Source organism: Neocloeon triangulifer, unplaced genomic scaffold, assembly GCF_031216515.1.
Source record: "Neocloeon triangulifer isolate White Clay Creek 2 clone unplaced genomic scaffold, ASM3121651v1 ptg000014l, whole genome shotgun sequence".
In the NCBI taxonomy this organism is placed as follows: domain Eukaryota; kingdom Metazoa; phylum Arthropoda; class Insecta; order Ephemeroptera; family Baetidae; genus Neocloeon; species Neocloeon triangulifer.
The window spans coordinates 9,089,338-9,115,507 of NW_026775556.1; the positions used below are offsets into that span (position 1 = coordinate 9,089,338).

The window sequence follows — 26,170 nt, forward strand, 5'->3', positions numbered from 1 at the left end:
CTAAAGAATCGCATAAATATTTATCAACAATTTATTTTCATTTCTCAACTTTAAAGAGGCAAAAAACGAATAAATTTATTTTAAATTTAAATATATGGATTAAAAAATGTTAAGTAAAAATTATCCTTAAAAATAAAATATTATGTGAATTTCGTTTTACTTAAAATTAGCCAATTTTTTTTGCATACAAAATCTTTCTTATATTTAAAAGGAGGAAATTTAATGTTGTGATGCAGTGTTAAGATAAAAGCCCACGCGACAGTATTTTTTTCTTGATTAAACTTCACGCGATAAAAAGCAGCCCCGTTATTCGAGACATCTATCGAACGGTCCGAACACTGCAAGAGCGAGCGCTCAGCTGACTGTTTTTTACGCTGTTCACGCGACTGCACTGTGAAGTTGTGGGTGCAGCTTCGATTATTGCATCTTGGCAAGACGCAGCGCACGTAAGTGTATAGGTGCACTTTTAGTACATCACGTCTCGCGTGCAAAACGGAGCATAGTGCATGTTTCATAAGGTGCAGCTGCACATCGCGATCAATAAATGGAAAGAGTCGCTGGCACTTTAAGACAATAAATAATAGAATAATAGCACCTCTCTTGATTAAACAAAAAAAAATTACATCACAAATATATCTAGCAACTCATTGTTGGAAGTAATTCTTTTATAAATATTAAGGACTCCTTATTGACAAAGTCAAATCAAGTCTTTTCAACAATATAAGCTATTTTGGGCAATTATTGGAAATTTATCAAACCATTGTTGTAAAGACTTGATTTGACTATGTCAATAAGGAGTACTTAATCAAATCAAAGTTTTAATTTTTAAATTTCAAATAAATTATTAAATACGGATTTAAAAAATATTTTATATGACCATTTGACTGAGAGGAATACAAAATAATAGTTTAAAATACACTATTTATGATGGTATTTTTTTTCACCATGCTATCACAACAAGCATTTTAACTCTGCTATATTGTTATCCACACTAATTTTACGCAAATACTAGTATTAGTATTAGCTAATACTTAAGTTTACTACAGACTGCAAGAATACATTAAATAATATAATGTTGTTATATTCTTCACAAATCAAGTAAAAAAAATAATTATGAATAATGAGAAAGTCAAATAATTTTTTTAATCAACTTTGACAGAAACTAACACCAGCATTTTATTTAATTTATTATTATTCGTTAAAAATATTTTTACTTTAGTTTTTCATAAATGATTTTAAATTTAATATAATAATGATAATTTTAAAGTATTATTATTTATAATGATTGCATTTAGTCAAATGATGAAATAAAGAAGCTAGAAATTTTTCAATATAATTATTTTTCAATAAGCTTATTAATTAATATTAACTGAAGCTCATTACTTGAGCAATTATATTATACTTGATAAATTGCATAACACAATGCATAATGCAAAACGCGCGTCATTAGTTTGTGCGAGCGGTTGAAAAGAGGTCACCGCGCGCACTTAAATTTTAATTCAGACGGCGCCACATGTAGTAGGTGACTTGTATAATTCTGTTCAATATCCAAATTGAATACACCAATGCAATCGTCCCTTCCCTATTGTCAAGAAACACGTGAAGAGATAAAAAAAAAATGTGTGCGTGTGAATTATGTACAGAAAACAAAAATTGAAATGTGCCCTTGTGGAGAGTTTACTTTGATTTGAATCGTGTGATTCGCGATAAGGGACGTGCAGCTTCTTTTCAACGCGAGACGTTATCGTCCGCTGCACAAAGGAGACGTTTTGTTCGCGGTCGTGTAATAATCCCATACTCGACGGGCGATAACGATTTAATGAGCGTTCTCTGATTTTTATGCCCATCTCGCAGCAGACGACGAAGATGCTCGACCCTGACAGGTGCAGCTGGTGAGAGAGGTGGTTATTTATGCAACTGGTTAAGCAGACACGCTGCTGTAAAACACTGCAATGTCCACCACCACAGAAGATGAGAGTAACAAAAAGGTGTGTCAAAAATTACATAATTACTCTAATTTTATAAATAATTTTCTTTATTTTTCCCCCGCTTATCGTCAATATTTTATTATAAGCAAAATCTTTAAGAATAATTTAAACCGGGCAAACATCGTTGCTAAGCAAAAATGAAAAATATAAATGACAAGACCCTTAAAGATGGCCTGCAGTCTGCTGGAACTTTAAAAACCTAGGGGTTTTGTGTGCAAACTAAAACTAAGTGGGAGGAAAATCATACAAATTTAAAAATAAAATAGGGCGAATTTAATTTGATAAACAAAAACTGCAGAAATTAATTGAGCAACTGAGTCAGTCAATAGCTTTATACTCTGTGACTTTTTTTTCATTGCCCTGGAAATTTCTACAAAAGTCACAGTATGAAGCTATTGACTGACTCAGTTGCTCAATTAATTTCTCCAATTTTCGTTCATTTAATTAAATTCTCCCTAATTTGCTCCTTTTTGTAATTTATTTATATATGTATATATATATATATATATATATATATATATATATATATATATATATATATATATATATATATATATATATATATATTTATATATATAATTTTCCTCCCACTAGTTTGAACACGACAAAACTTGGATTTTAAAGTATCAGAAGGGCAGGTCACCTTCCTTTTGAGGTCAATTGTCCTTTAAGTTTTTTAATTTTTTCTTTACAAGGTTTGGCCGCGGTTTCAATTTTTCATGAAATTCAATTCAAAATTTTTTGTTTGAAATTATTTGTATTTATTTATTCATTTTTGCTTCCAATTTACTCATAATAATTCAATTTGCTTTTGCGCTTATTCGCTTAATAATGAAAAATTTTGTCTAGGGAAAATGGTTGAGTTACCTAGACCAAGTGACGACGGAGCCCGTCATGTTCCTTTACATGTTCGCCTATATGCTAACCTCTGTGGTGGAGCAGCGTTTCTATGTGGACCGCGCGTGCAGGGTTGACCTGAACTTTTCTGATGAAATTTGCTCCAACATTGAGAGTAATTCTACGGAAAAAGTGGTTGTGCAGAAATACGTCGCTGCCTTTGTCCAGGTATACAAATATTTAATTCTAAATTTTGAGTAAATTTTACAATTAAAAAGTGGGTGCATATTAATGAACATAGAAGTTTTGCTCAATATTTCTTTTTTACACCTCATTAAATAATAAAACTAGAAAAAATTAGGTATGCATATAATTCTGCAAAAAAAAAATTAGATTGTCTTTTAAAAGTTAAATTATTAATAGGATTTCAAATTCTTAAGTGTATTAATTATATTTTCAAAGTTTACTTAAATTAATAAAAATTAAAATTATATTGAAATATTTAAATTTAAAGAAATTTAATGAAACTTTACTTCATGATATTTATTTTTATTATATTTTTTCATTGATTCTGGTAAAGTAGAAAAAAAAATAATAACAAAATAAATATTATGAAATGTATTTATATATAATTTTTTTTCAAATAATTTATAATCCAGTCTAAATAATTCCCTGGATATTTATAAATGAGAAAATTCAAATTTAACATGTAAAATTTATTCCGGCAGTACAACAACATCGCGTTTCATGGGGTGCCTCTGGTGCTCGCACTCTTCTTGGGCGCGTGGAGCGACAAGCAAGGTGGCGCTCGAAAAGGTCCAATGTTAGTGGGGCTGCTCGGCAAACTCTTCTTCTCTATAATGTTCGCTGTGAACGCGTGGCAAAGCACGTGGCCTCTTTACACGCTCCTCTGGAGTGCCACCCTTCCGCAGGCAGCCACCGGCGCCGACTTGGCCATCTTCATGGCCGCCTTCAGTTATGTGGCCGACGTGAGTTCGCCCGAACAGAGGACCCTGCGCATCACCATGTTGCAGGCCTCCTACCTGATCACCATCCCGACGGGGGTGGCCGTCGGCAAGGTGTTGTTCAACGCCACCGGCCGCTCAGTGGTCGCCTGCTTTTTGGTCAACGCGGCCCTGGTGGCCCTCGCCCTGATCTACGCGGCCGTCAGACTCAAATGGCGCTCGGCCACCAGGGCGCCGGACGCGGCCAAGGTGGTCGAAAAGCGAAGACCATTCCTGCTCGAGTTTTTCGACAGACACCACTTGGCCGACACAATCCGAACTGTGATGAGGAAGAGGCCTGGGGCGAGACGCGCCTACCTTTGGGGGTTGCTCATAGCCATGGGACTGTACACATTCCATAGAGGTGCGATTTTTTATTGTTATTTTAGCTCAATATACGAAAATTAATTTTTAGATGAAAGTTCCTTGATGTATCTCTACACGCAGCTCAAGTTCAATTTTGACCTGAACCTCTACAGCAACTTCAGGACGTACCAGTCTGGAGTTTACGTTTTAGGTGAGTTAATTCCCGGTGATACATAAGTAAACATTATTTGAAACTAATAAATCAAAATTACTTATTTCCAAAAAATTTACCGTTTCTTTTAAAATTTTGTGCCACAGGCATTCTAGTCGTGTTGCCGCTGATGAGCAAACTATGTGGGGTGCCCGACGCGGTGGCTGTGCTGGTTGGAGCCGCAGCTCACGCAGCGGCCAGAGTCGTTTTTATTCTGGCTGAACAGCCCTATTTGCTCTACGTAGGCGCTACCCTCTCTGCCCTGGGCCCAATCGTGGCACCTGTGATAAAGTCAATGGTGTCTAAAGTCGTGCCACTGAGAGATAGAGGTAAGATTAATGTAACTTTATTTGATCCCTAAATATTTTTGTCTTGAATATTTCAAATCGAATAATATTTTTTTTTTACAAAATTGAATTCTTTACTGGCAGAATAAAAAATAAAAATATAAAATTAAATTTTAGTAATTATTAAATTTCTTAAGCAACCTGTTAATTGGAAGTCACATATTAATTATTTACAAATTTTGACCCTTAAATTTGTGATCGATTGAGGATCATAATTATACATATATATATATATATATATATATATATATATATATATATATATATATATATATATATATATATATATATATATATATATATATATATATATATATATATATATATATATATATATATATATATATATATATATATATATATATATATATATATATATATATATATATATATATATATATATATATATATATATATATATATATATATATATATATATATATATATATATATATATATATATATATATATATATATATATATATATATATATAATATATATATATATATATATTCATTTAATTTATTTACTTCTTTTTTTTAAATAAATTCTCTTTTTAATTCAGAATCCACAATTATTTCTTTTTGTATTGTGTAGAAAACTTAACGTCTTTATTTTTAAGTATCACGACAATTATCAAACATTTAATACCCAAATTTAAGGAAAAGTGATGGCCCTCCTGGCTTCAGCAGACAACGCAGTTCCGCTCTTTTCTGGCGTGGTGTACACGCAGGTCTATAACGCGACCATCACCACCTTTCCGCAGGCATTCTTCCTAGTCACCATCGCGGCTCAATTAATTGTGATGGCAATTCTAGGGTAAATTCGTTTAAATTTCAACTCTGAAGCCGAAATCAATTTGTGCCAACTCGCAGGGCTATTCAGTGCTCGTTGAAGGGCACCAAACTGGATGATGGTGAAACTCCGCCAGCAAATGCGGACCAGCCCTTGCAAAAGAGCCCTTCCAACTCTTCCATTGCCCAAACGTCAAATTGATTGGCGTTTCGGAGGACGAATTCCTCGCTGATATCGCGGTTTTGTCACCCCGAATGCCTAAAACAGGCAGTCAATCAATCAGCCAATTTGACAGCAGCATTTGCCGCAGAATGATATGATGGAGATTTTTACGCATTTTATTGACCCGACGAAAATGACAATAAATATATTTTAGACATTTACCTATCCAGATTTCTTTTATTTATGTGGAAAGAATATGATTAAGCAAGATAAAGAGGATTACTTGATTTCGTTGTCAAATATTTTAATAAAATCTTAAATATATTATTAAGTAAGAGGCAAGCAGAAATCAAGAAAAAAGAAGAAATAAAAATTACTGATGAGTGAGTAAACGAATTGGAATGGCAAAAAGTGAAGTTACAATTATGGTAAAAAAATTATAAATTAAATTGTAATTAACGCGAAGTAATTTAAATATTATTAATTATTTAAGTATAATAATTGAAAAAAAAAACTATATTACATCTCATTCATTAAATTTTGTGAACAAAAGGTAATAAATTTATTGTAGCATGTTAATCCACGAGAAATGCCGAGTCAGTCCGTGCGCCGTGAGGTGCAGTACGTAGAGTTTTATTAATTAGTCGGTTTGAAATAGGTGCGCGACGCTCTCACATTTTGATAAAGTACCTTTCAGCGTGCGCTCACAGTTAATGTAACGCGCGCAGTGCGCAGCGGTTAGCTGGTTCCGTCAATTCTACATTAGGTGAAGGGTAAAGGGGCCGATTGGAATAGCATAGCAAGCAGCAGTTGGTGCCGAGATGTGGCCGAGAACGGCCGCGTTGCTGCTGATTTTGAAGCTTGTGTCACGCTGCCATTGCACCAGGTAACTACGCAAATAGCTTACAAATTTATGCTCAATTTTCCAACTTATTCTTAAAAAAATCATAATTTGCATTTGGCTTCTGAGTATCAAATTATTGAGTGTTTTTTTTTAAAAGCAATGCTCGTCCACAAGTTTTGACGCCACTCGGCCCAATTGAAGGTGTGTGGATGACCTCGGAATTAGGCACCAGTTATGCTGCATTCCTGGGAGTCCCCTTCGCGCAACCACCACTCGGAAAGCTTAGGTTTCAAGTGAGAAGTTCAAAATTTTATTTAAAATTAATTAAAATAAGGAAATGAGTAAATTTTGTGCATTACAAAAAATTTACAATTCAATTTTATCTTCAGTTGGCTCAACCGGTGCAGCCGTGGAAAGGAATATGGGATGCAAGTACAATCGCGCCTCAGTGTCTCACTTGGGATCACCGAATGCACCCAATGGACAACCAGGCCATAAAGGGCTACGAAGACTGTCTCTACCTCAACATATACAGTCCAGTGGTATAGCTTTAATTTTGCGAATTTAATTTTAATTAATTGAGTGACCCAGGTCAAAAAGGAGGACAAAAAAGCGCCGGTGGTTGTTTTCATCCATGCGGGCGCCTTTATGTTTGGAACAAGCAACCAATATGGCGCAAAATTTTTGGCCGATAGAGGAGTTGTTTTAGTCACGATTAACTACCGCGTTGGGCCTTTAGGTAATTTTTGTACCTTTCTTAAGTTCCATAAGTTTTTCTTAGAAAAATTTCATTTCTATACTTTACGCATCAACAGGTTTCTTGAGTTTTGGCGACGACGTTTTGCCTGGCAATAATGGCTTAAAGGATCAGGTCGAAGCCCTGAGATGGGTTAAGAGGCACATAGAGCTATTTGGAGGTGATCCGGACAATGTGACTCTCGTGGGTCTCTCTGCTGGCGGCTCCAGCGTCCACTTCCACTACCTTTCGCCGCTCAGCAGAGGTATGTATGAGAAAAAAATAATGTTACTAGCGCATCACCATTCACACAGTCAACTTAGCGGCTGCTGAAAATAAGAAAGGCCTTTTTTGTTGCAACTTTCACTTGCTTAAAATTATAGAATAATCCATTTTTTTTTTCAAATGTAGCTCGGTGGATACAATTATTCCATCTTAAAAAAATTGTCAATTTTGTATTAAAATATAAATTGATTAGAATATTTGGAATAGTTAATTTTTGGATATTATTTAAAAAGTTGTATCAACCTTTTTTGGAGCATACAAATAAATTTTAATGTTCAGAATTTTAAATAATAGCATGCCATGTTATTTGATATTACATTTGTCGATATTTGTGTTACGTAATTATTATGCCAGTATGTTTACCTCTCACTGCAATTGCGCTCATTGGCACCTCCGGCAATATTTATATATGAGGTTATAAATTCTAACAATTAATGACCTTTTACTTTCAACATTTACATATATTTACTTATAAACTTAGATTTAAATATACACGCCCAAGTGGACAAACCAGTTTCGCTTTGCTTGATGACCACCTTATCCATTATAGTTTGATATTTTGCCCCGTTAATTCATTTTCTAGACAGAATAATATATATTATTTAAAATCCATTCAGGCCTATTCAGTCAAGGAGTTTCGATGAGCGGCACTGCCATGTGCAGATGGGCTTTGGCGGAGAACATGAGGGAAAAGTCGTTGCAAATTGCAACCTCTCTAGGCTGCGGGCAAAATGACTCGCGGCAAATTTTGGACTGTTTGCGTGAAAGGCCGGCTCAGAACATCGTTGCGCAAGTGGAGCACCTCCAAGTGATTTAATTTCAATTGAAAGTAAAAATATAAAATAATCTCTCTGTTAAAAAAAAAGGTTTGGCAATACACCCCCTTTTCGCCGCTAGGGCCAGTGGTTGAAGGAAATTCCAATGCCGCTTTTCTTCCTGAAGCGCCCATTAAAATGCTGGAGTCGGGTAAAGAAAAAACTTATTTTTCGCATATTGTCAAATAAGATTTTTTTTCAAATTTAGGAAACTTTGCGCATCTGCCATGGGTGACGGGAGTCACTGGCGCCGAAGGGTTGTACCCGTCTGCCACTTTTGTGGCCAAAGAGCACGAAATTGCAAAGTTTGACGCTGAATTTGATAGGCTGGCACCATTCCTTCTCGACTTCAATTACACTGTGGCCTCTGGAGAGCAAATGGCTTCAGTCGTAAACGCAATCAGGACCGAGTACTTTGGGCAGGACAAGATTGACTCGTCTAAAGTACGGCAAATAGTTCAGGTACGTGCGCTATAAATTATATATGCATGAAGCATGCAGAATAATTTTTAAAATATTTTTGCTTAAGATGATTTCAGATCGTCTGTTTCTGGTGGACGCACAAAAAGCGGCAGAGGTGCAGGCAGCCTCTTCAAAAGCACCAGTTTGGTTTTATTATTTCACCTTTCGAGGCGAACACAGCCTGAGCGATCTCATGACCGGCACCAAAAACGATTATGGTGCGAAATAACGTTTAGATTTTTGATTCCAAATTTAAAGTATTATGCAAAAGGTGCCAGTCACGCTGATGATGTTTCTTATTTTTTGAACGTGACTTTTATTCCGCAAGAGAAGCCGCGGACAGGCGCCGACGCTCAAGTTCAAACACAAATGCTGGACATTTGGACCTCTTTTGTCAAATCAGGGTAATGAATTTTTTCCACTTGATTGCATTAAAAGTTACTCATCCTGATTATTAAAAAGCAATCCGGCGGAAGGCATTGTTTGGGAAAAAGTGGAGCCGCAGGGGCCACTGAAGTACTTACTTGTTGATGCAGCTCCTTCAAAAATGGCCCAGACAGATGACCTGGGCAATGGAAAATTCTGGCAGTCGCTCCCATTCCAAGAGGAAGATCAAAGGACAGCTTCCTCATTTTCACAATCCATTAAGGATGAACTGTAAAAAAAAAATACAAAATATATTTGTTATAAATGATACCAAGTAATTTTTTGTTAACATGCAAAACTAAGAAAAAATCCATTTATATAAAAATTTCAAGATTAATTCTTGCGTACGTGCTACATAATATATGAGAGTTATTTCCTAGTTTAATAGTGCATCGCAAATTTTTCAATATTTTTATGCAGCATTTTACTACATGGCCAAAGCCTAAAAAATTAAGTACCAAATTGCTTAAATGATTAGTACAAAATTAAATAAAAGCCTTAATCAATAGCACACGCACACTCTAGTAAATATGATGATGAGGCTGGACATGACATACCTACAGATTACAGAAAAAGCAGCCGATTCCTAGCTTATTCCCTGTAGTTGATTCATATTCGATTTGCATGAGATTGCTGGCGAATTTAAACAGTCAAGTCGCAGATTCACTTGCTAACGGACTGCAGTGGATGATGGGAGTGGCAAATTTGTACAATCCCTTGACAAAAGACAACGAGTATCGAGACTATCGAGTACTTTTTTCAGTTCTTTCCCGCTCTATTATGGTTCCAGCAAGGTCGAGCTGTTTAAATTAAAGTCGTCGAGTCTGCGTAGTTCTGCGTTCTGCGACTAGAGCGCTGGCGGCTGGCTGGCGGGTTTGAGGTTGGTTTGAGGCGAGCGGGAGGCGAGTTTGTTTTTGTATTTCGATGGGTAGTACACAAAAGTTTTAAGCCATTTACGTCCAACATCTCTAGTAAATCAATAGAGCAGTTATATCATCCACTGAGATTTATTTTAAATATTATTTTTTGAAAAATTGTTAATTTCAACATTTTACACATATGTTGCAGAGAAGTTTCTTAGGAAAGCGACCCAAACCTTTGAGCTCCTTCATTTACTACCCTCTCATGTTATGGCTGATCGTGGATGCCGACAGTGTCTTTGTCGAGTTTCACTGGATTTTAAATCCCGAATTCCTCCATCCTCGAGGCTCGTCAAATTAGACTTGTAATGCGGTAATGTCCTTTGCCATCCCTAATTTGAATTAATTCTGATTTGTGTCTTAGACTGATCTTATTTCGGTACAAAACCCGGGCACAATAGTCGGGCATGGTCTCTATTTCGCCCGTTTATGCTTGTAAACAAACTCCATAGAGTGTATCAACAAGGAGTGTATGGGATGAGATTTCTCAGTGCTGACAGTGCTGTACATTGTACATTATTAGGCGCGACCTTCAGGAGATGTGTACAGAAATTTTTTTTAAAAATCTTCCCTTTGTTGAAGTTAAAAATTTTGAATGACCTTCCCCTTATTGCATTGTGCAACATGACGAAATTTTTCAGCATTGTTTTGGCACAGATTAAAGCTTGGAATCAGTAAATTACAATCTCCTGCTGGTCCTGGTCATCTTCCACACTCGTTAATTTAAAATTATTTTATCTTTCTCATTAAGTTTTTGTACTTAATGTGACAATTTTATTCAAATAAAATTTAAAATTAAAAATCTATGATAATAATTAATCAAGAATTTTGAGTGATTATCTATTAATCATTAAGTCTATTGTCTATTTAATCCATTTATTCTCTCGCAACAAAAGTCAAAGGATTAAATGGAAAATCCACAATTGCCAGGCAGCTTTCGTAAACAACTTACTAAAACTCATAAGCCCAATTTGGAAGCAAAATTGTTACCAAATTAACCTACTCGCCAAGCGGGTTTCTAATTTTTTAAACAAGCAAAATTCTTTGTTTCAGACATTATGATGGGCATGTAATAAATCTTGAAGAAAGACAAGTCAATTCTTCGTAATGGGTATGTATATTGGTATTTTTGGTGTGTTTTTATGTAGTATACTAAATTTATCTTTTTAGAGAGTGCACCTGTTGCTGATTATAGTTCCATCAATGAAATTCTCAACTGCGGAAATTTTGAATATATACTTCAAAATCCAGTAGACCCAACTTTGTCTTCCTGCATCTCGGGTAGGAAATTTCCTCTTGGCATTTAACGAATGTAAATAATTCCATTATTCTTCATTGCAGAAAATTTTGGTGTTTCAAAAGAATGCAATACCAACAAGAGCCACGTTAAAGTTGCAGATGTAGAGATAAACTTCATGGTAAAACGTTGAACTGATTATTTTTATAAGTTTTGAGCTTATTTTCCTCTGTCATTTTATTAAAGGATGCTGCGAGATGTCCGTTCATTATTGAGGCCACTGATGAGAAAGCTGGAAACAAGGAGGAGGTAATTAATGAAGAATCAAGTTGTTAAAGTCTTTGAAAATAATATATATAAATTTGCATTAATTTTGAAGTTAGAAGTAATGTAATTAGAATTTTTATATATACCATTAAAATTTTACAAAAATCTAGGTTTCTATGTCATATAAATGAATTATTATTAAATTTCAATCTTGTTTGAGCTCTTTAATAAGATATTGTCACTGTATCGGAAAATTGTCCAATCCCCACCACGTTCACATAAGAAACAATGCGTTAGACGGGTGGGGCGCCACCTGAGATTGGACAATTTTCTGCAACAGTAACGATATAAACAAAAGATCTACCCAATTGGAATTTTTCGGCAACAGTCCAAATTTGATTTAATTTTTGTGATACACTAAGCATGAAAAAATCTAACCAATTAATGTGTCAGATCTCGGTCAACCTGTCGGATTTTTGTCCTTGGAATTCCAATAACTTGGTTACTGAAAATGTTGAGATATCTAGCTGGGCAACAGTTTCGCCCTCAAAAAGCACACCTTCCAAGGTGACAAGCATACCTCAAGAGGTAAGATAATTTTTAAATTACCTTGTAATTTTATTTATCAAATGCATTTCAGGACACAATAGATAAAGTTGATGACGAAATCAGAAAGCAGCTGCGTAAATCTCCCCACCTGATCAAACTGGCACCATGCAAAGTCACACTAGATAAAATTAATGTAACATCTTGAGTAGTTAAGATTTACAATTTAAATGCTGAATTTTTCTTATTCCAGGTCCCTGTGGACATGCAGAGTTTGTCAATGATGACAACTAAAGACAAACATTTCTGTGAAGTCTGTTCGGAAACATTTGCCAGTCAGGAGCTGCTAGCATGTCATCGCAGAACAACACATGACAAGGATGAGATCTTTCATTGCAAGCAGTGCGCCCTGTTCTTTGAGGACAAACATTCCGTCTACCTTCACATTAAAGCCAGACACAATGGTGAGCCTGAGTCCAGTGACGAACTTGAGTCCAGTGGAGAACCTGAGTCCAGTGGCGAACCGGTATCCAAGGTCAGGTTGGAAGCTCCAAACTTACCAAATGAAAAACTGCCAGCTGATATAAATAGAAATTCCTTGGCCAAGGATAAGAAATTATTTGTCTGCACCTTTTGCAAAGAAGAAAGGATCTTCAAATACCAGGGTTTTCTAAACAAGCACATCAAACAAAATCACTCAGAAGCAGGAAAGAACCCTGCAAAGAAGAGGCTAAACCTAAGCAAAATTATTCAATGTCCAGGTTGCAATGAGCAGTTCAATGATAATTTTGTCCTTAAAGCTCACATGCAGAAGTTCAAATGTGGTCTAGTTGAGCAGAAAAAGCAGCTGATGAAGGCTCGGATGGATAGCATTATAGCATCTATTTCTGATGAACAAAAACCTGAAAAAGTGGAAGAACTTAAGCTGGCAATGAAGAATGAGACAAAGGAAGAAGATTCAAACAAGAGTCAACCAACACCTGAAATCAAGGTCAAAAAGGAGGAGGAAAAGGATGAGCTATCTATTGTCTTTGAAAAGAAAAATGAGCCAAAGATCATTTCTATCCCTGCAGTGCACGTAACATTGGGAACCATGCTGCTTCCTGGATCTAACATTCCAGCAAATGTCATATTTCCTTACAGAAGTGCAATGCCGGGATTGATCGAGCCTAGTCGGCAAAGAATAGCAATTAATTCTGCCTCGCAGTTGCCATTTGCAATCCGGTCAGTGCTGAAAAAGTCGCAATGCACTTCCGTAGCACCAAGAAGTTTATCTCAGGATAGAACAAAGGAGATAAAGGATAATGAGGTGCAAGTTTTGGGTGGACGCTTAACACCCCGATTTGTAATGCAGAAAGGCCAAATCATTGTAAAAAAAATTGTTGCGAAGTCACTGCCTTCAATTCCCCCAAAGGTGAAAATTTTGGATCAAAGCTTTGAGATGCCTACACAGAAGAAATCATTTTGCTTTATTTGCCCAATTTGCAATGGAAATTTCTCATCACCAACAACCCTGAGAAAGCACAAAATAGATGTCCACGGAGTGGATTGCAGTATATGCAAAAAACGTTTTGCTCGAGATGGAATAGCTCATCATTCCTGTCGCAAACGAGACATCTTCAAGTGCATAGTTTGCCAGTGCATCTTACATTGCAGCGTGTATGATCTTTCTAAACACATGGAAATTGAGCACAAAGTTAGGATAATCAATTGCGTACCAGGAAATCCACCCACGTGGGATTTGAAAAGGATTGAAGAGAATCCAATTGGATCTCCTGATGTAATGAAAAATGAAGTGGCTGCACCAGACTCTGTTTCTGAGGTGCCTGAGGAATCCAATGTTGACGTCGCTGCAGGTGCTGAAGAGGCTAATGAGAATGGCGTATATGCTGAGTCTGAGGAAGACTTTGTGAACATTGTTACTGTGGAGGTTGGGGATAACATTGTGGAAGCTGTTTCTGTGGAGGACGAGGAATACAAAGGCATTAGCTCTGCAAAGACCGATGACAGCCATATTGATGGAGAAGTATTGGAAGTGGTTCGCAGACTTGAGGAAGGAGTTGAAAAATGTTTCGATTGTCCTGGCAACAGTTCAGATTCCAAAAATTTGCATGAAAAGAAAGCTGTCGTTGAAGAAAAATTAGAAACAAGTTCCATTTTTGAAGATGACAAAGAGAAAATAGAGGACGTGGATAAGAATAATCTGCCTGATGACATACCCCTTGAGACAAAATTAATTGTACCAACAGAGAAGGAATCACAAAATATAATTACTGAAGAATCTAAGTCAACTGAAACAATTGAATCCTTGCCAACCTTGAATGTGGTCCAAGCTGAAGAGGTGCAAATCGAGGAACAGAAAAAGGGCGAAATTTCAGTTGCAGATGTGGACCAGGCTATACCTACCAAAGACACAGCAGGTCCAGCCACTGCTGCTAATAAGACTCGCAGAAAAAATAAAAGGAAACTATTTTATAAACAAAAGATAGCTCCAAGCCATGTGTACTACACATGCAAGATCTGTTCCTTCAAATCACACGCGAATTTGAATTTGAAGATGCATATCATGAAAAAGCACCGTGGACTTCAAACGTCAAAAGAAGAGCCGCACATTGAACTTCAAAAGCCACAAGAAGAGCCGCACATAGAACTTCAAAAGCCAATAGAGGTGCTGGAGAAAACACTTAACGAGGAGCCTGTGAAAACAACAAAGCCAAAGGAAGTTCAGATACTAGCAACTGCATTAAAAAGAAAAAGGTTCATGAGCAAGAAGATAATTGCAAACAGAAAATTGGGCGGAGAGAAGCTTGTCTCAAATATTCTGCTTGGCTGCGATAAAATTTACGAGTTCCAGTGCACTCAATGCCTGGTCTTCTTTAGCTCGCAGGGAGAGCTGCAGAAGCATCAAATTAGCCATGAGCCTGCAACGAAAATGGTACTAGCAAGGAGGAAGAGTGACTCAATGGTTGAAGACGCAGTACCAAGGAAGAAGAGCAAATCTGCAGAGACTGGAAAAAGGTCTGACAAGAAATTGGAAATGGAGTTCAGTCTTGTTGATGAAATTCTCAGTGGTAAGTAAATTAAATCAAACAATAATTTAAGATGCAACATGAAATTGTTTCAATTACAACTCTAACTTGATAAATTTCCCTTTTTGATATGGTTAGATTTAAAGCTATTTCATGTAATTAAATAAAACTGAGGTCATTGACTTGCCATGATTATCATACAGATAAGAAAGATTTGTATTAAAATATTAATAATTTTAATTTTCTTTTACAGAGGCCATTCCTTCTTCCGAGACTCAAACAGACGTTGACAAAACTGGAGCTTTAGAGTTGGCTTGCCACGAGTGTTCATTTACATGCAGCCTTCCTCAAGAACTAGAGCTGCACAAGAATGATGTTCACGGCATTGTGAAGAGCTGCATTGAGGTACTAGACACTAAGCTGCTGGTTGAGATTGAGGGAAGCAGAACCCGAACCAAAGAATACCACTGTGAAACCTGTGGGGAGTTATACCCTCACGTCAAAAATTTCACTCAACACATCTCTACACATTTGAACAACCCTCTGTTTTATCGACAGGCTTTTGACTTTGAAAGAGTTGTTTGCACACTTTGCAAAACTGAAGTGGCGTCTTTCTTGCTACTTTCTCACCTCATCCGTAATCATAGCAAGGTCACTAAAAAGAGAGAAGAGCCGCGTTTACGTTGCGAAAAGTGCAATATTCGGCTTTGGAGCGTGGCATCCTATTTCATGCACCTACGCCGGAGACATAATGAACGCCTAGTTCACTGTGACATCTGCTACCTGGTTTTCAAAGACCTGCCTTTCCTGCAACAGCATGCCAGAGATCAGCATGCAGTGGACATGGATGAGTATCAAGAGGAGTACCCTCGCCTTCCTGCTCTCCACTGTGACCTTTGCCCCAAAGTTTTCTGCTCTAAAACCAGACTTGACGCTCATCAAGCCAATACTCATGACTGCCTTATTTTCCTCCCAACCACCAACCCTAATGCCAAGGTTCAGGGATCTGAAATCAAGTTGCGGAACAATTTCTTTGTCTGCAACCACTGCAACGAGACCTTCTTCGACCGTGCCAAATTCGAAAGCCACATCTTGGCTCAAGAGTCACTTGAACAGAAGTTCAGCACACCTCGCTTCCTATACACATGTCCTTTCTGCAGCGAAGCATTCCCGACTGAGCGGGCGGCCGTAGATCACTTGGCATGGCAGCACACCCAACCTTTGGAAAACCAGCCGGAAATGCCAGAACTTGAGGTGCCATGCCGAAAGTGCAAGGCCGAACTTCCGTCCAGCAAAGATTTGTTCAACCACCTCCAGCAGGAGCACCAGGAGACTGTAATGGACTGTGTATTCTGCCTCGCTGCCTTTGGATCTCTTCCTGGTCTGAAGGAACACTACTACAACAATCATGCTCTGAAGGAGGTGCACAAAATAAAAAGAGTCAATTTGGAAGAGATTATTCCTGAAAAGAAGGCAAAAGTTGAGAGTGATCCGGATCAGAAGCTGGCCATGACAACAACTGTGAGGTTGGCCAGAATTCCACAGATGGACAAACAGGTTTCCTGGAAGCTGCCAAACAATGCTAATGAAACCAACCTGGCTGGAATTTTGTCAAAACAGCTGCGGGCACAAGAGAAGCCATTGAACACTGTGCAGGTTAAGAAGAGCAGTCGACCTAGGCTGAAGAAGAGACCAAAACTGGAGGATAGACCAAAACTGTTCTTCTGTACCAAACTAGGAGATTTTCAATGCAATACCTGCAAGTTCCGTGTGGCTAATAGACACACCATGATGTACCACGCATTAAACAATCACGAGAAGAAACCAAAGGTTGAAAAGTCACGGCCGTTAACACCATCACCAAAACTGCCACCTGTGATACACACCTGTGAGCTTTGTTTAAAAGAGTTTGACTCAAGATGGAGCCTGAAGAAGCATTCATACCATGAGCATATAAAATTAACGGTCAATACGGGAAAAAAATTTGTTTGTCCCTTCTGCGAGAAGGCGTTCAATGTCAAGAGAGGCTTAGATATGCACCTGCGTCTCAGCCGAAATTGTCCCCTCATCACTGAAACTACCAAGAAAGCCTCTGATGTCCATGAGGAAAATACCACGGATGACTCACTGAACATAAAGGACACCAGCGAGCCTGATGTTTACATGAAAAAGGTAATGGTTATTTTGAAATTTATTAGATATGCTATTATGTTTAAACTGTTTCTATTAATTGGCAAAATATGTCTTGTCATTAACAAAGACTTAATCATTAAAAATGCAATTAACACTATTATTGTGTATATTTTCAGGAGGAAGTGGAAATTCCTGAAATAAAATCTGAGTTTGACCTACCTGTTGAGAGCGGAGCTCTCCCAGCTGGGCAGACTTTGTTTGAAGTGTCTCTGTTCAACATTGGAGAATCGGACGAAGAAGAGGAAACCAGCCATTTGGTGCCTGAGCCGCACAGAGCCAAGGACCGCATCATCTTTTGCATCAATTGTCAGTGTGACATGCATGTGGCTGCTTACTCATCTCACATGAATGACTGCTACAAAATTAAGAATGTGGACGGGTGTCCTCTTTGTGACGCACCCATCAACAATGGCAAGCTGGTCAGCCACATTGCACGCCACATGGATCGGACGTCGTCAACTGAATCGGTCCGATGTGACATCTGCAGTCTATTGCTCTACAACGACTGCAACTACCTGCACCACAGCTTGCTGGTGCACATGTAGATACACTGACATAGTAGGTGCAGAAAAGAGGTTAATTCATTGTTAATTATTTGATGGGTAAAGAGATATGACTTCGATGGCAAGTCAACTAAAAATTCAATTTTTGTTTTATTCATGTGGCCATGTGCTATGTTGCTATCTGCTTGTGAGGACAAAGCCATTTAATGTTAGTTCATTATGAAACACAATTTAAAATTTCCCTCTTGCCTTCAAAGGAAAGCAAAACTTTCATATTTTTTTAACACTTGATTAAGTGTAAAGATATCGCTTCTAGATTATTTTGGAGAAATTTTTTAGTAATTGCAAATAATATGAGCAAATTGATTTAATAATGAATGAAGTTCCATCCTGTAATCAAAGTTGTTTTAAAGGATTGTAAATAAATTTCAGAATCTGTATTACCATAAGAATACAATTTATCAAATAAAAATATAAATCTTTAATAATATAATATGTCTCGTTTAATGCATTATGCATCCATATTACAACTGGGAAAATTGTATAAATAATTTTTTTTAATTTTCATTATAATAATATAATGAAGCTATTAAAAAAGTATTTTAGACAAAAAATAATTCGTTCCATTACTGTTCTGGTCCTTCAACTTCAAAAGACGAAAAAGTTAATAGGACCATAACTGATATTGCACTACAACTGTGAGTGAAGCTAACTAAGGATGAACCATGACCACGCCCATGTATGCTCTCTTGTTTCTTTTCATCCCCACTCCTCGGTCGCCGCATTTCCACCACACAGACGTCCATTATTTGTGTTATTCGTCTGCGTGATCTAAACATTGCAGTTTTCTTATTTTAAATTTTGCTGTCTGGACGAATATTTTGCTTCAATTTTTCTTGCCGGACGAACTTTAGACTTTTGAAGCCAACATGGCAGATCCCCTGAGTCTCTTGAGGCAGTTCAACGTCAACAAAAAGGAAATTGTGGAACGCGACGGCCACATCATTTTCGGTGAATTTTCTTGGCCTAAAAATGTCAAAACAAATTACCTCATGTGGGGGTAAGTGAGCTTTTTAAGTTTTTTGCAAAAAAATATTATCAAGTTGTTTAATTCACTCCAATCAATTTGCAGCTCCGGAAAAGATGGAGCCCCGAAGGAGTATTATTCTCTCGAGTGCTTGCTTTTCTTGCTCAAAAACGTCACACTCACCCATCCTGTCTACGTGCGACAAGCTGCTGTAAGTACTATATAAAAAAAAATGTTCAACTTGTCTAGAATTTACAAGAGAAATTTTCCAGGCTGAAAACATTCCTGTTGTACGTCGTCCTGATCGTAAAGATCTGCTGGCCTATCTCAATGGCGAAACTTCAACGTCAACCAGTATTGACAAATCTGCTCCCCTCGAAATTCCGACTCAGGTTTGCTTAATTCACTGGTTTCCCTCTTACAAAATTTAATACTAATTGGTCTGCAAATTCTGAAATCAGGTCAAAAGGACCATGGAGGAACCTCAAGAACCTGCAGCCAAGAAGCCGAGGTTTGAACAGATGCAGGTGCAGAAAGTCAAAGAGCAACTTGCTGCCAGACTGGATGCACCTAAAGAAGCATCTGTGACTGTCGACAACATTAAGTAAGACTTTTAACCATGATTAATGTTAAACATTCACTATGTATCTTTTTCCTAGATCTTTGTCAGAGGCAATGTCTGTGGAAAAAATTGCTGCCATTAAGGCTAAGCGCTTGGCCAAAAAGAGAACCACTATCAAGGGCACAGACGACAAAGGACTTGAATCCGATTTGAGGGTCATCATAGATTTTGATGTTGATGTAACCAAGGACATTGTTTCGAGGGAACGGCAGTGGAGGACCAGGACCACCATTCTTCAGAGCACTGGAAAGGTTGCAAAGGAAAAATAAATTAAATAAATAAACTCAATAAAACCTTTTTCAGCTCTTTGCTAAAAATATTTTTGCAATTTTGCAAAGTATCAAAGCCAGAGAGGAGGGACGTCACCGCCCTCCGGCACCCACCCCTGTGGTCACTCCCAGAGCCACCCCTGTTCGATCGATTCCTCAGCCTGCCGTCTACAATCGTTATGATCAGGAACGTTTCATCAGGGCTAGAGAAGGTCAGATTAATTAATGATGGTTTTGTTGGATTTCTCTATATTTGTAAAATAACAGAAACCGAGGGATTCAAAATTGATACTATGGGCACTTACCATGGTATGACCCTTAAGTCCGTGACTGAAGGCAACCAGCCCAAGAAGCAGCTGCAGGCCGCCATCCCTCCTGTGGTTCCAAACAACCACATTTCTGCCTCTCAGCCTCCAGCCACAACTCCCCAGCAGGTGGCTGCAAACAGACCTCCTGTCTCTAAAAGAGTCTCCCGAACCCCAATCATCATTATTCCGGCCGCCAACACGTCTCTCATTACCATGTACAATGTCAAGGACATTCTGCAGGAGTTGAGGTACAGGAAATTAAATTGCATTATGAAAGAAAATTAATGAGAAATACATTTCTTTTAGATTTGTCAGCGTGGAAGAAAAGAAAGCCCAAGGTGCCAAGAGAGATAATGAGGTTTTGCTGCAGAGACGCAAAGAAGGCAACCTGACTGTGCCTTATCGTATTATTGACAACCCCCAAAAATTAAGCCCAGCTGACTGGGACAGAGTTGTAGCTGTTTTCGTCATGGGCCCTGCTTGGCAGTTTAAGGGATGGCCCTGGGATGGAAACCCTGTGGAGATTTTTTCAAGAGGTACTTTCTTACTATTTTTTATTATTATCATTATTTTGATCAAATTATAATATTTTCCAGTTTGTGCTTTTCACATGAAATGGGACGAGATTAAGTTGGACGCCAATGTAGGTCGCTGGGCCGTGAATGTGATTGACTTGTCGAGAACCAAACGTCACCTGGACAGGGCTTCACTTATGTCATTCTGGGAGAAATTGGATCGGTACCATCTAGATTATAGACTTTTCAGTAGTTTTCCTAATTGTATTTTTATTTTCAGGCATATTATGAAGTGCAAGCCTCATCTGCGCTTCTGAATGGAATAATCCCGACTAGGAGTAACTTAATACCTGCAACAACTATATCTGCTCTGTATCATATTTTTCTTTTAAATATAACAAAATGTCTACATATAGGAAAATAAAAAGTATCTTCATTATTCAATCAGATTTTTATCTTATTCCTAAAAGTAAATTATGACTTAACTGCACGTTTATCTCAATTTATTAAACAAAATATATATTAGCTTGTCCTGTATCAAATAATGATCCATGGTTGATAATAATTAATTGTTTTATTGTATTCTATTTATTATTAATAATTAGATAAAGTAAAGTCCAATCTGCTTTGTTAAAAGAGAGGCTCCGGTATTAATTCCTTCATGGATCTATAACCATATTTCAGAATGGCCACATTTTTTGCTCTATTTAGTTTCTTCTACTTTTTCCACACAAATGATATGTTATATCCTTACAATGTAATTTGAATTACATAGCAAAGTTGATGTTTCGTAATGAGAATTTTGTAGCCTACATTTTAATTCTTTTTCTAATGTATCCGTTACTCAATTATTAGTTTGAAACCTATACACAAGTTGACTAAAAAAATTATAGGCAGTTTTGCTTACTTTTCTCACATATAGTATCCTGAAGACAGCAGTTGAACGGGATATTAATCCTTCTTTCCACTGGCGATGCTTCCATACCCATTATTTAAAAATAATAAAACTTCCTTTTTTTAATTTAAGGGATTATCACTTTATTGTACATATTAATTGAGCCCTACAGAAATATATAGGCTATCATGTTTAGAGAATTTTACACAACTCTTTGAAGTATTAGCTGAAATCTTGTATTCTCTAATCTAAATTGTTAAAGGAATTAAGTGTGAGTAATTAAGTACGTTTTGCACTGCGAATCTGGATCACAATTCTTGGAAGAGTTCCTTTTGATTAGAGTCAGAGTGCTTCCTCTTCAGAGACATCCTTTCAGGAATGGTGGATGATTGATTTCCTAACATGTCGCTTCTGTCCAATAACTGATCCAACTCCTTGTCTGTGTAGACTGCAAACGTTTTTTGACATTAATAAATGAAAACTCTTGTTCTCCCAGTTTCAGATTTTACTTACTGTATCCATTAGACTGTACTTCTCTAGTGTAGTCCTTTGAGTTGAGCAGTTTGAGTAGTTCCTCAGGTGAGAGTTCGCCGGATGTTCCTAGTTTTTTAAGACTTTTCTGCTCTCCAACAAAGTGGCCTTGCTTGATGATGAGTTTTTCTAGGCGCCGTTTTCCAGTTGCCCTCTCAACCATCCGGCGATCAATGGTACCATCAGTTGTCAGCCGGTAAACAACAACAGGCTTTGTCTGTCCAATGCGGTGGCACCTGTCCTGTGCTTGCAGGTCGCACTGTGGGTTCTGCCGAAAAACAAAATTGATTATGAGGTATCATATCATATTAAGTCAGAATTAATATTATTAATTAATTGAGGTAAATGTTTTCGTGATTATTAACAATATGAATAATGGTGAAATGCCAGATTATTTGTCAAATGAAATCCAGTATGTAAAAAATATAATTCATGACCATAATGCCAGAAAAAAATTTAATCTATACATCCCTGCCATTACTAAAAATCAAATCAATCATGCGACGCAACATTCAACTGCATAAAGAATTACCTGATGAGCTAAAAAATATTCATGGAACTTGTTCTCTTGACAAAGAATGCAAAATACTAATTTTGCTATTAATGATAAACAAGAGAGAGAAAAAATGTGCAATTGTAGTGTTGAATAATTTTGTATGTCTTATTCCTATGCGTGACTCGAATTTTCTATAAAATATATATATACACATGTACTTGTATTAGTTTTTCAACTAAATAAACTTTCATTAAACCTACATTGTCTTAATATATTTTGATAAGCATTAAACTTTAAGTTAAATTAATTTTACCCAGTCACTATCATAGATGATCACTGTGTCAGCTGCTGTCAAGTTAATTCCAAGTCCCCCTGCTCTAGTAGACAGCAGGAATGCAAAGATTTTGGGGTCTTTGTTGAATTGAGAAATGCTCTCAACTCGGTCTGCGATTTTGGTCGAGCCGTCTAGACGACAGTAGTTGTACATTCGCAGCATCATGAACTCCTCAATCAAGTCCAGGACAGACTTCCATTGAGAAAAGATGAGGACCTGGGTTCAGGGTTAATTTATTAGTTTTCTGCAATAAAATGTATAATTCATACCTTGTGGCCTGTCTTTTTAAGTTTTGCAAGCATTGCATCCAGAACGAGCATCTTACCGGAACGCTTGACCAAGTTTTCGTTGATTAGGGGCTCCATGGTGCCAGGGATAAGGGGCATTTGAATGAGATAGGGGTGGTTGACGACCTTTCTGAGATCAATGACAATACTGCAGGGGTTCAAACTTGTGACTACACCTTGCTCAACACAACTTTTCATGTAGGATGATTGAGTGTCAGTTTTGATGTAAGAGTGGTACTCCAAATTGGCATTGTAACGACTCTCACTGAAATTTAAAGGTTAAGATAAAAATCATCAAAGCTGCAGATTGCGCATTTGCAACATGCTTCATTTGCAACTTTAGTTTAATAAGGTAATTCAAAGTATGGAATTCATACACGATTTAAAAAAAAATAAATATTGCAGACATAGGGCTTAAATGCTACTTATTTAAAACTGTCAGATTTATCACGTGTTTTTTCCCGTAAAAATTCCGTTGTTCTGACCACTAAAATTAATTAATCAGACACTTACAACTCCTTATCTGAGATCTTGTCAATGTTGTAGTCAACAGAATTGCAGCTCTTTCTGAGCCTTTTTGCAATGGGTCCACCTTTCAATATCTCCTTCTCAATCATTTCCTTCTGTTCTTTTTTCTCCTATAAAATGTGTGAGAGTTTATTTGTATTATATACGAACTTGAAATTTTAATTTTAATACCTTTTCCTTAGCTAGTTTCTCATGAATAGTTCTCTGCAAAATGTGTTTGTACAACTCTTCTTGTTCAGGGGTCATAGGTGTGAAGACTAGCAGTTCTTTCTTGGGGGGCAATTTGAGGTCAACGTCCGACTTCATTCGACGCAACATGAACGGCTGCAGAATTTTGTGCAACTTGGAAATTATTTGGTTTTTCTTTTCTTGCTCAACGATACGTCTGTTAGCCTGTTCAAAATTGCCCGTCTCGTTGCTAAGGTCTTTCACCTCAAACCAGCTTTCAAAAGCAGAGAGGTCTGCAAAAACATCTGGAATGAGGTAGTTCAGCAGAGACCACAACTCTCGAAGGTCATTCTGCAGAGGTGTGCCAGTCAGCAAAAGACGAAACTTGCTATTGTACTTGCGGAGCTCCCTGTACAAAAGCAAGGACGCACAATTATTTTGATGTCAGTGCATTGAAATAATTACTTTGTACCTGCCAAGTCTGCACTGATGGTTTTTGATTCTATGTCCTTCGTCAACGGCAACAACGTCCCAATCCCTCCTCATTAGCGCGTCTCTGTCTCTCATAGCCACCTCATAAGAGGTCACAACAACAGGCAAAGTTTTGACATCATATTTGCCGCATGAAACTGTGTGGACTTCTGAAATTTTCTTGCTCAGGATCTGTCTGTTACTTTGAGATCCATGGTACAAAATGACTGGTACCTAAATGTAATTAAATAAAATAATAAAGCGATAGGTTATATTTTGCTGGAGAGACAAACTCACTCTGGGGCAAAAAGCATTGAACTCGTTGACCCAATTGGCCAAGGTGGACAAGGGAGCCACGATCAGGTAGGGACCACTCATTTTGTTTTCAATCATAAAGGCCAACAAGGCAATGGTTTGGATAGTTTTTCCCAGTCCCATTTCATCAGCAAGAATGCCATTGACCCCATTGATGAAGAGCAACTATAAAAATATAATTCATTTAGCAAGGATAAAGTTAGCATTATGAACTACAGTTTCTTACAATTATTTCTACAATTATAAAATAGCAACTTGCCTTCATCCACTCAAAACCATAAATCTGGTAGTCTCTCATGCAGGCACCCTCCAGCAGCATCGGCTGCCTGCTGTCCACCTCAATACCCATGGAAGTCACTTTGGTGATGCTAAGCACTTCTTCTTTCTTTGGATCTTTGTTAGAAAGACTGTCACTATGTCTTGAGTCAAGCAGGGCCTATGAAGTAAGAATAGAAAGCTGTAAGAAGGCAAATTTATATTGAAAATTAATACCTTATCCTTCAAAAGTTGATCGTCCAGATCTTTAGTCTTTTTTCGTCCCGATTTTGCACTAGTCAATATTAATTTTAAAATTTAGTTATGGCGTAAACTATTTTAAAAACTTTTATACCTTTTGGCTTTCAGCTCTTCATTTTTCTCCTCAATTCGTCTAGCAATGAAGTTTGAAAAGAACTCACTTTGGTTCAAAAGGACTGCCAGTCTCTTGAGGCGCTTCTCAGTTTCTTCTTCATTCTGTTTCTCCTAATTGCAATAAAAAATACTCTATATATATAGGGTTTAAGAAGGTTTTAAAAATCAACCTCCAAATTTTGAAGAGCATCTTTCTCCTCTTCATCCTGTCTCTCCTTTTCAAGCTCTTCCTCCTCAGCAATCATGTCAGCCGTCAACTTGATTTCATTCTGAGCATCAAATATTATGAACGTGTTTTTATTAAATTTTACTTAAGTCCCACCGTTTCTCCCTCATTGGAGTCCTCATCATCCACGTTAGGCTGGTCACAGTTCTCGCCACTGTTTTCCTTCAACGAGCCACTTTCGGAGCTTAGAGACTCTTCTTCCACATCTTTTACCACAGCGATGTCCATGTTTAATTTGAGTCTAAAAATATTGTAATAATGGAACGTTAATCACGAGACAGAAAGCCGCATTTTGTGCGTGATTGTGATTATTGCAATAGATTGAAATACTTTTCAAAAAAATTCTGCTTTTTTCATAATAAACCCGCGTGTAAGACGACTGCAAATACTGCAATCAGTGCAATTATCACCGAAAATGGAGTCAAACTGAATTAATTAGCGTGTGGGACTGTGTAGGACGGATCAATCAAGGGTTGCAAATTGTTAGAAATTGAGTTATTATCACCTTTCGGCTTTCAGTTTCGGCAATGTGGTCTGCCTTGCTGCAGAATAATCAAGAGAATAATAATAAGCAGAGCGCCGAAGAGCGGGAAGTGCGGGAACAGCGGGAAATGGCCAGCTGGCCGGCTCTTTA

General features: G+C 37.3%; 5 protein-coding genes across 8 annotated transcripts; 4 read left to right on the forward strand and 1 right to left on the reverse strand.

Annotated features, from left to right (window-relative positions):
• The first annotated feature begins 324 nt into the window (after positions 1 to 324).
• Positions 325 to 5,876, forward strand: LOC132201493 (proton-coupled folate transporter). 3 transcript variants are annotated; one of them, XM_059627694.1, is made up of 8 exons: positions 325 to 446; positions 1,855 to 1,988; positions 2,838 to 3,053; positions 3,554 to 4,193; positions 4,245 to 4,346; positions 4,454 to 4,675; positions 5,357 to 5,513; positions 5,570 to 5,876. In XM_059627694.1, exons 2-8 carry the CDS (start codon positions 1,953 to 1,955, stop codon positions 5,688 to 5,690), a joined length of 1,494 nt encoding a protein of 497 aa, XP_059483677.1. In that variant the 5' UTR covers positions 325 to 446; positions 1,855 to 1,952; the 3' UTR covers positions 5,691 to 5,876. The 3 variants fall into 3 exon arrangements, with proteins under 3 accessions (XP_059483677.1, XP_059483678.1, XP_059483676.1); XM_059627695.1 differs by lacking the exon at positions 325 to 446 and adding an exon at positions 1,522 to 1,783 and having other exon boundaries at positions 1,858 to 1,988; XM_059627693.1 differs by lacking the exon at positions 325 to 446 and adding an exon at positions 1,523 to 1,783.
• Positions 5,877 to 6,332: 456 nt separating this feature from the next.
• On the forward strand, positions 6,333 to 9,471 carry LOC132201492 (venom carboxylesterase-6-like). Of its 2 annotated transcripts, none has more exons than XM_059627692.1 (11): positions 6,333 to 6,537; positions 6,653 to 6,788; positions 6,885 to 7,034; positions 7,087 to 7,234; positions 7,311 to 7,496; positions 8,134 to 8,324; positions 8,383 to 8,482; positions 8,540 to 8,793; positions 8,861 to 9,011; positions 9,065 to 9,197; positions 9,256 to 9,471. In XM_059627692.1, the coding sequence occupies exons 1-11, from the start codon at positions 6,473 to 6,475 to the stop codon at positions 9,452 to 9,454; spliced, it is 1,713 nt and encodes a 570-aa protein (XP_059483675.1). In that variant the 5' UTR covers positions 6,333 to 6,472; the 3' UTR covers positions 9,455 to 9,471. The 2 variants fall into 2 exon arrangements, with proteins under 2 accessions (XP_059483675.1, XP_059483674.1); XM_059627691.1 differs by having other exon boundaries at positions 6,337 to 6,537; positions 6,885 to 7,037.
• Positions 9,472 to 10,293: 822 nt separating this feature from the next.
• On the forward strand, positions 10,294 to 18,056 carry LOC132199554 (uncharacterized). The gene is made up of 10 exons (XM_059624366.1): positions 10,294 to 10,452; positions 11,193 to 11,250; positions 11,310 to 11,420; positions 11,481 to 11,557; positions 11,623 to 11,685; positions 12,097 to 12,231; positions 12,284 to 12,385; positions 12,443 to 15,260; positions 15,472 to 17,390; positions 17,528 to 18,056. The coding sequence occupies exons 2-10, from the start codon at positions 11,247 to 11,249 to the stop codon at positions 17,954 to 17,956; spliced, it is 5,658 nt and encodes a 1,885-aa protein (XP_059480349.1). The 5' UTR covers positions 10,294 to 10,452; positions 11,193 to 11,246; the 3' UTR covers positions 17,957 to 18,056.
• Positions 18,057 to 18,679: 623 nt separating this feature from the next.
• Positions 18,680 to 21,099, forward strand: LOC132199555 (parafibromin). Its single transcript, XM_059624367.1, has 10 exons — positions 18,680 to 18,974; positions 19,047 to 19,152; positions 19,214 to 19,333; positions 19,403 to 19,545; positions 19,601 to 19,814; positions 19,867 to 20,044; positions 20,100 to 20,388; positions 20,447 to 20,676; positions 20,737 to 20,878; positions 20,936 to 21,099. The coding sequence occupies exons 1-10, from the start codon at positions 18,844 to 18,846 to the stop codon at positions 20,970 to 20,972; spliced, it is 1,590 nt and encodes a 529-aa protein (XP_059480350.1). The 5' UTR covers positions 18,680 to 18,843; the 3' UTR covers positions 20,973 to 21,099.
• A 577-nt stretch (positions 21,100 to 21,676) lies between these two features.
• LOC132199612 (lymphoid-specific helicase-like) lies at positions 21,677 to 26,148 on the reverse strand. Its single transcript, XM_059624460.1, has 14 exons — positions 26,042 to 26,148; positions 25,633 to 25,777; positions 25,481 to 25,579; positions 25,291 to 25,421; positions 25,173 to 25,230; positions 24,940 to 25,116; positions 24,663 to 24,845; positions 24,367 to 24,599; positions 23,898 to 24,303; positions 23,712 to 23,836; positions 23,181 to 23,463; positions 22,891 to 23,127; positions 22,064 to 22,349; positions 21,677 to 21,998 (listed from the first exon to the last, which is right to left on the reverse strand). The coding sequence occupies exons 2-14, from the start codon at positions 25,762 to 25,764 to the stop codon at positions 21,859 to 21,861; spliced, it is 2,490 nt and encodes an 829-aa protein (XP_059480443.1). The 5' UTR covers positions 25,765 to 25,777; positions 26,042 to 26,148; the 3' UTR covers positions 21,677 to 21,858.
• Positions 26,149 to 26,170: the final 22 nt, after the last annotated feature.